This window comes from Octodon degus, unplaced genomic scaffold (assembly GCF_000260255.1).
Source record: "Octodon degus isolate 3935 unplaced genomic scaffold, OctDeg1.0 scaffold00098, whole genome shotgun sequence".
In the NCBI taxonomy this organism is placed as follows: domain Eukaryota; kingdom Metazoa; phylum Chordata; class Mammalia; order Rodentia; family Octodontidae; genus Octodon; species Octodon degus.
In genome coordinates this window covers 3,755,609-3,764,126 of record NW_004524674.1, presented here as the reverse complement: position 1 = coordinate 3,764,126, position 8,518 = coordinate 3,755,609, and the positions used below count along the sequence as shown (strand labels likewise).

The window sequence follows — 8,518 nt, the reverse complement described above, 5'->3', positions numbered from 1 at the left end:
TTTTTTTTTCTTTAAAATAAAAATAACTGATGTCAAAAAAAATTGCTTAAAAAAAAAAGTGGCTAGCGAGAGATAGCTCAGCAGTCTAAAGCACCTGCATAGGCTAGCTTAGGCAAACGTGCAGTGACCACGGTTTAATCCCCAGCACCACATGCCGCACCAGCCCTGCCTCAGGGTGGGCTGAACCAGCCACACAAAGAAAGAGGGGGGAGGGAGGAAGGGAGGGAGAAAGAGAGAGAGAGAAAGAGAAAATAGAATAGGATCTGGGGGCAAGTGAACATCTCAGGAAGGGAGGAGGAAGAAAAATTCACAAAGGAAATCAAGAATCACCAATCAGACAGGTAAGAGGAAAATGAAGAAAATAAGTGACTGAGTCACCGAAGGCCAAAGAGTCCCATGGAGGGAGTGCTCCAAAGAACTAGTGTTGGGCTGCAAAACTCAAGTAACAGTATACTGGGAAGTGTCTAAAGGGTTTGGAGGCACGGAAAGCACTAGCAACCTTTGCAAAAATCAAGATAACAAAGTAGTGGAGGTGGAAATCAGCCTGTGGTGGAGAGAGAAGGCAGAAGAAGGTGAGAATGGAAAAAAATTAAAATTAGGCATTTCAAAGAAGGGGGTAGGGGTGACACCTGGAAAGGCTTTTAAAAGCTGAACAAAAGTGGCGGTTGCGGTCCACTTAAGATCTCCTCAGTGTGGAAGGAAAGGAGGAGAAAATAGAGTCAAAAGGAGGGGTTAGGGAAAGTTGTGGAGGGAGGTGATAAGGGCTTATTGTGGGAAGGAACCAAGTCCCTAGGTCACAGGAATCCCTATCAGGCTGGCATTTCCTCCGCATTCCCATCCCCTTCCTGCCACTGGCCTGGCCCTTTCTGGAGCTAGAAAAGGGAAGGACCAACTCACAGCCTGGGAGAAGCTCTGTGTCCTCAGAGGTCTTTCTGCTTGCCTGTAAGTGGGTTTGGGGCTGGGGAGGAGGAAGGTTTGATGGAGGGATAAGAGCCAAGAATCTGGAGTTAATAATTTAGGCTTTGGGGGCAAGGGTGGGAGAGGAGAATGGGGAGGTTGTAGAATCTGTGTGCTACTGGAATGAGGCCTGAGAAAATTATGGCAGGAGCTGGTGGGGTGTTCACTCAAGGTCCCTTTGTCCGCAGGTCCCCATGCCTCTCCTCCTCTTGCTGCTTATGCTGCCACGCCCCTTACACCTGCATCCCATCTGTGAGGCTGAGATTGAGGTCTCCAATGTGGACAAACGGCTAATCATGAACTGTGAAGACATGAACCTGAAAGGGCTGCCTGCAGGCTTGCGAACAGACACAGCCATCCTCCACCTGGGTAAGAACCTCCTGGTCACCTTCTCCCTAGCATCCCTGGTGCCTTTCACTCATCTCACTCAGCTGTACCTGGATCATACTGAGCTGGCCGACCTGCAGGTAGATGCAGTTTTGCCATCTTTGAAGACCCTGGATATATCCCACAATAAGCTGAAACGACTGCCCTTTCTACAGCAGGCACTGCCTGCGCTCAATACTCTGGATGTCTCATTCAACCAGCTGACTTCATTGGCTCCTGGTGCCTTTGATGGCCTGAGCCAGCTCCATGAGCTCTACCTACAAGACAACAAACTGAAGACTTTGCCCCCTGGGCTCTTGGCATCCACATCCCAGTTGAAGAAGCTCAATTTAGCCAACAACCGTCTGACTAACGTTCCTCCTGGGCTGCTGAGTAACATGGAGGATCTTGACACACTCTTCCTCCAAAATAACTTATTACAGACAATACCAAAGGGTTTCTTTGGGGACCTCTTTCTGCCTTTTGCTTTTCTCCATAGCAACCCCTGGTACTGTGATTGTGAGATCCTGTATTTCAGTCGCTGGCTGCAGGGCAATTCCAACAATGTCTATATATGGAAGGAAGGTGTAGATGAAAAGGGTATGACCCCCAATGTATCCAGTGTGCAATGTGCCAATGTGGGCAGAACACCTATCTATACATACCCAGGCAAGGACTGCCCCAACCTTGGTGATAGCGACACACTCTATGATGACTATAACACACTTGAAGAGACTGATGTGCCTTCCAGAAAGACTGTGGTCATGTTTGCTACCAACCCCAAAGTCCATACGACCCACTGGAGCCTGCCCCATTCAGAATCTATTTCTCCTCTAGAGAAGCAAATGACACAAGAATCCACTAGGAAACAGACTACACAGCAACATACATGGATCCCAGAGTCCTCCACATTCCTCCACATGTCCATAGAATCTCTCACATTCTCCCAAACCCCCAAACTTATTACTGAACCCACCACATCTCTGACCATCCTAGAATCTACAACCTTGACTGCTATAGAGCCAATAAAAGCTCTAAAGACAATAGAAGCTATTGCCACAACCCAAACCACTCCAGAACCTACCCCCACAACCCAGACAACACCAGAACCTATCCCTACAACCCAGATCACTCCAGAACCTACCCCCACAACCCAAACAACACCAGAACCCATCCCTACAACCCAGACCACTCCAGAACCCACCCCCACAACACAGACTACTCCAGAACCTACCCCCACAACCCAGAACACCTCAGAACCCACAACCTCAACTATTCTAGAACTTACAACCTTAGCTACCCTAGAGTCTACCTCAACCCCATTTGCCCCAGAATCTACCACTCCAAAACATACAACCTTTAATTTCCCAGAGAGCACCACAATTTGGACCATCCCAGAACTAACATCTAATGCAGAAACTAACCTATTCCGTAGTTTCTCAGAATTTATCACAACAGACACCACAGAATTTGTCAACTCCTTACAGGTGCCAGTGGTAATTCAAGGGAATTTTGATAGCTCCAGAAGTGATTTTTTTCTCAACCCTGAGTTTTGCTGTCTACTCCCCCTTGTCTTCTATGCCCTGGGTATCCTCTGGCTCCTGTTTGCCTCTGTGGTCCTCATCCTGCTACTAACTTGGGTTTGGCATGTGAAACCACAGCCTGTTTCCCTGACTACAGCCATGCACACCACACAACTGGAGGTACAGAGAGGAAGGGAAATAACCATGCCTCGGGCTCGGCTGTTCTTCCTTCAAGGCTCACTCCCCACTTTCCGTTCTAGCCTCTTCCTGTGGATAAGGCCTAATGGCCGTGTGGGGCCTCTGGTAGCAGGACGGCGGCCTTCAGCCCTGAGTCAGGGTCGTGGGCAGGATCTGCTGGGCACAGTGAGTATTAGGTACTCTGGCCACAGCCTCTGAAGACAAGAGATTTGAGGCATCCTTGAGAGGTTTGTATGAGTCGTCTTATGGTATCTAACTGGGATGATGGTGTAAAACATACAGGATCACAAGGTTTTAATTACTTTTCCTTTACCTGAAGCCTTCTTTTCACATTTAAGAACACAATCCCAGCCCGTACAAATCAGGAAGGGTAGTTAAGAGGATAGAGTTGGGAAGGTCATAAAGCTAAGCTCTCCTTGCTGCTTGGGGCATGGGGAGGGCTTGCCAGGCCATGCAGTTACTGCCATTATATTTGGGAAGTTTCTTTCTTTTCTTTTCTTTTTTTTTTTCAGGTCTTCACTTAAAGACGGGGAGGGGGAGTTGGAGCAAATAAAGACTAGTTAGTACATGGCTCCCACATGCATCTTTACCTATAAGAAAATTTGGAAACTGAATTTTTTCAGAATGTCTTGATTCTGTTTGGATGTCATATGAATTATCCCCTGCTGTTCAGCAATTTCTAGCTTTCCATCCTGACTGTATATTTGTACAATAAAAAAACTTTTAAAAAGAAAATGGTTTCCTTCGGAAAAGATTTACTGGGGTAACTGTCACAAGAATTCCCAAAGTCCCAACTGCCCTCACTTTGGTTCCAACAAACCTCAAGTCATACCCAGTGCTTCCCCTGCCTGGGTTGGCTCCTCTCCTGTGAGGGTGGCCACCCACCAGACCACCATAATCATTAGCTCCAACAGACTGGTAAGTATCCTACAGTCCATACTTCAGAGACCTATTGCCTACAGCCTACAGTCCTAGGTATGGAGATGGAAATCTGCAACACAGCCCCAGTAACGAAGCCCACCCCATTGCCCATGTCAGTGGAACATGAAGATAGTGGGGGTCTGGCAATATATGTCATGCTGGTAGGTTTGACTGAAGTCTAAGGTTTTCAGCTCTTGAGCCAAGGAGGCAAGCAAATGGGACTTTTTTTTTTTCATCTCACTGATTCTGCCGTTATCTAACCACACTGGTGAAGCTTCTTCTCCTGCTGGATCCTCAGCCCAGTCTTGGGCTTAAGAGCAATTCAGAGAATGGTGATGAAAGCCAGGTCTTCTGGGCACCTGAGGCCCTCTCCTGCAGATGGTTATGGAAGGGGTCTTAGTAACATGAGAATCTGGTGTTTTTGTGCTTTGAACATTTCTCCAGGTAGAGAAACTTTTCATAGTATTGATGATCAACCCAAAGCCTCATATGTGAGGTACACCTTCAGCCCCAGGACAAATGTGAGCTTAGTAATTCTGGATTTCCTTACACTAAGTCTCACATTCTTCATCTCTCATGAACACACTCTTCAGTGAATAAACACCGAAATACCCAACAGACCACCTGCTCCCAGCAGTGTTTCTCCTCTGAGCTGTTGGTGTCCTCTAGCCATCAGTTCCGTCTCTGCCCATCTTCCCAAACTGACCAGTGTGTTTAGTTCCTCCTCCTAGGCTGGGCCAAGTGTTCCAAGTTACCCTGGAATAATCTATCACATGCCATTTCTCAAATGCTCAGTGTAAACTTCCTGCTAGGCCTGAAATTCTTTAAGGCCAAGGTGCTGGCTTCAGATGTCTCAAAGGAGCCACCGTGGCCCAGGAAGGTGGGAATGGAGGGGTAAGGGACGCTGCAGGAGGGGCATCAGTATGTTCCACCTTTTCTGTTCACAAGGCTCTGCCAAGGAGACAGCTCCCACCTGCTGCCTGCCTGTCCCTTGGCTTGGCACACAGCACCCGGGCCTCAAACTACACAGCACTCCCCCTACTTTTGACCTTTCCATGCTTCAAGAGATTAGTAGACTCCTTGAAGCAGGACCTAGGAATCATACTTCACAAAAAATAGAAGAGGCAGCACATTCTCCAGCTAGCACAGGTTCTGACCAATACACTCTCTTCCCATAAGCTTTTGGGTGTGGTTCCAGTATCCACCCCATATGTACTGCTTTTCCATTCCTCACCCTTGGGTCTACAGCCCACAAATCTCTCTCTCTCTCTCTCTCTCTCTCTCTCTCTCTCTCTCGCGCGCGCGCACGCGCGCGCGCGCGCACGCGCGCACGCACACACACACACACACACACACTGGCTTTAGTTGCAGAAGTAGTCACTAGATCACAGAATCTTTTCCAGAGAATTATGTGACATGATTTGCGTGTTCCTTGCATTCTTGGGCAAGTGGCTAAGAAGCAACACACAAGGTCAGAGTTTTGATTTCTTTGCCTTGTCCTCTGCTGTGGCATGACTGATTTACATATAACTTCCGTAAAACCAGCCAGTGCTTTTTAATATTTTTTCTTAAAAACTCCAGTTCCTTTTCTCCACAGACATAAGCTTCTTTGTCCAGTCTCCTCCCCTTTCTGAGCCCCAAAACTAGCCAGATTTGGGGATTCTGTCATCAATCCAATTTATTAAGTCCTCAGTGACGGGGGAGGAAGGGCCCCTTCCACCGTGGACCCTTTGATCATCTTGATACCTTTTGCCCTCTCCTGTTCCCTCAGCTCTGCCTTGGTTTCCCCAGTGACAAAGGGAATCTTCTGCTGTGTTGTCCTGAAACCAATATCCTAGAAGACACTAGAATCCTCAGGGAGTTTCCCAGTTCCCCCAGGGGACAACGAAGGACAGAGTAGTCCTAAGAATCAGACATCAGAAGCAGGGCAAGCTGGACCAGGGAGCAGAACAGACCAAAGTCCTTTACCGCAAAGGAAGAAACCACACTGTGGCAGGGAAATAAATAGAGGGGCCTGGGGCAACAGAGTCCAGACCCCTAGGGAGCAGTGACTGTAGGAGTGAGGGGTGACCAGGAGCCCCAGCACACTGGCTCCAGGCACCCCACCACCTCAGCCACTAAGGAAGAGACGCTTGTAGGCCTTGTTCATCTGCTCCAAGAAGATGAAGGTGAGGACCGTGTGGGGGCCCAGGCGGGCATAGTACGGCGTGAAGCCCTTCCAGAGGCTGAAGAATCCCTCATAGCGGACGACTTTCACCAGCACATCCTAGGCAGACAGCAGGCAGGGTGCTGGGGTAGAACCTGGCTCTACAGCCCCACCCCCTTTATCTAGCAGCCCTTCTATGCCTCCCGGGGTAGCCAACACTCCATCCAGCTCAAGCCCCCAAGCTTCCTCACCAGCCCATTCTTGTATTCTGGCTTCCCGTCAATCATTCGCATGTTCTGAATCCTGAAAAAGACGCAGGAGCGTAAGAGACTGCAGGGGACCTTCCCACTGCTCTCAAGACCCAGGTCTGCACTCACCGGGTCTTGACAATGTCCACAGGCATGGAGGCGGCAGTAGTGACGAGGCCACTGATCATGCTGGCACAGAAGTGGCACAGAATATTATCCGAGAAATAGCCTGGGGGGTAAGGCAGGGAGTATCGGTGAGCTCAGGGGTGGCCCTAGACAAACTGGAAGCTGAGTACCTAACTCTCAGCCTCACCTGAATCCAGTAAGAACTGCTTGGACTGAGAGTATGAGGCGAGCTGGGCAGCATTGACAACAACAGCCCGAGCCATGGTAGGGATGCAGCCCTGGAGGTGGGGGAGTGGAGGAAGCGTCAAAAATACCAGAGATCAAACCCCTATCCCTCAAATCTCCAGCTCCCCCCCCCTTTTTTTTCCGGAACTGGGGATTGAACTCAGGCCCTTGAACTTGCCAGGGAAGCACTTATTCTACTGAGCCATCTCCCCGGCCCCCCAGCCCCTTTACTTACTCGCCACAGTGTGGGAATTCCCTCTTCCCGGGCAATTCGAATCAGGGCATTAAACACATTTTTGTAGCCACGGCGCTGGTCAGCAGGAAGCCTGGTGAAGGAGACAAAGATAAGCCAAGACCAGTATAAAACACACTGCTCACAGAAGCAGAAGAGAGGCACAAACAGGTGCCCTGCTCTAAATCTGGTGGGGATGGGGCAAAAGCAAGCAAACAAAAAAACTGGTCTTTCATTCTAGAATCCAGGTATAGGGCTTGGGTTAGGTTTTGGACTGGAACTCACCGGCCATCAGCAGTCATCCGGATAAGAGCCACCTCAGCTGGTGTTCCCACAAATGCACCAGTTGCACCTGCAGTCATGCCAATCAAGGCCTTTAGCAGAAAGCCAGGGGGTGTACCATCTGCCCCAGTCAGGCGCTCAAACAGCACAGTATAGATACCAAGGCGAGTAGTAGTATATGTTGCTTGGCGCAACAGGCCAGCGGACAGCCTGGGAAGCAAAAGGGTCAGTGCATCAGGCCACTATCTGGTCCCTACAAACCCCACCCACTCCCCAACCTGAGGCCCAATACCCGGTATAAATGCCCCTTAGCCCTTCTGCCTTCAGGATGCTGGTGAGGGCATGGAAGCTGGTTTTGTATTCTCTTGTCTTGGCCCCCTCCCCGCTCAGCTGCATGCGGTTCTTCACCAGGTCCAAGGGTTGCACAAACACTGTAGCTCCCATCCTGGAGGAAGGCAAGAGTGGAGTAAGAGTCGTGTTTTAAATCCGCTAGTGCCTAGTGAAGCCCGGCAGCAGTTACAAAGGTCAGGGCCTGCCATGTGGTTAAGCAGTCAGGAGGCTGAAGGGCGTGTATATAAAACTGTGGGTGCACCAAGAGCAACATGTCTGAAAAGTACACTTGTCCAGTAGGAGCCATGATATGAAAGTGCTTCCATGCAGCTCCATGGGGGTCAAGCAGCGAACACGGACGGCATGCAGTCCAATTCAACGTGGCAGGGAAGGGAGCATCCAGGATCTGGGACTCTAAGTAGTCCTACAGGGAACCATCTGATAACCTAGAACCCCATATAGTCAGGCAGAGAGCCAAGCAGCAGGCAGGGAAATACTGGTGGCCCAATGAGCGTCAAGCAATGACCCTGCATGCAGCCCACTAGGGGCCCTGTAATGGATAAAAAGATCCTGGCAGAACATCAAGGACCTCACAATATGCTGGGGATCAGGCTAACCTCATGCCGGCAGAGGATCAACAGAAGAGCAGGGCCCAATTCCTTGCACCCGTCCCTTCCTCCTTTTCCATCCCTGGGGCCTGAGCTTACCCGGCCAGGCCCCCAAACAGGAACTTGACGGATTTAGGGGAGGTACGGGGCTTCCCGTCCATCCCGCTGGCCCCGGGATTCGCCGTCGCCGCCATCGCTACTCAATGGCTTTTGGCTCCGGGTCCCGCGCGCGCGCGGCCCGCTCGCGCCCAAGGTGACACTGAGCGCGCAACAGGACAGGGCGCGCGCCCCTCCAGCTCTTAGGTCCAGCACAAGCTGGAAGCTGGCGCTGGCGCAGGCGCGCAGCGCAAAGGCGG

At 50.3% G+C, this 8,518-nt stretch overlaps 2 protein-coding genes across 2 annotated transcripts; one reads left to right on the top strand and one right to left on the bottom strand.

The window, feature by feature from the left end:
* The first annotated feature begins 464 nt into the window (after positions 1-464).
* Positions 465-5,255, top strand: Gp1ba (glycoprotein Ib platelet alpha subunit). Its single transcript, XM_004638510.2, has 2 exons — positions 465-2,799; positions 2,842-5,255. The coding sequence occupies exons 1-2, from the start codon at positions 1,152-1,154 to the stop codon at positions 3,240-3,242; spliced, it is 2,049 nt and encodes a 682-aa protein (XP_004638567.2). The 5' UTR covers positions 465-1,151; the 3' UTR covers positions 3,243-5,255.
* A 370-nt stretch (positions 5,256-5,625) lies between these two features.
* Positions 5,626-8,478, bottom strand: Slc25a11 (solute carrier family 25 member 11). The gene is made up of 8 exons (XM_004638337.2): positions 8,262-8,478; positions 7,517-7,669; positions 7,228-7,434; positions 6,946-7,036; positions 6,673-6,763; positions 6,489-6,588; positions 6,363-6,414; positions 5,626-6,231 (listed from the first exon to the last, which is right to left on the bottom strand). The coding sequence occupies exons 1-8, from the start codon at positions 8,354-8,356 to the stop codon at positions 6,076-6,078; spliced, it is 945 nt and encodes a 314-aa protein (XP_004638394.1). The 5' UTR covers positions 8,357-8,478; the 3' UTR covers positions 5,626-6,075.
* Positions 8,479-8,518: the final 40 nt, after the last annotated feature.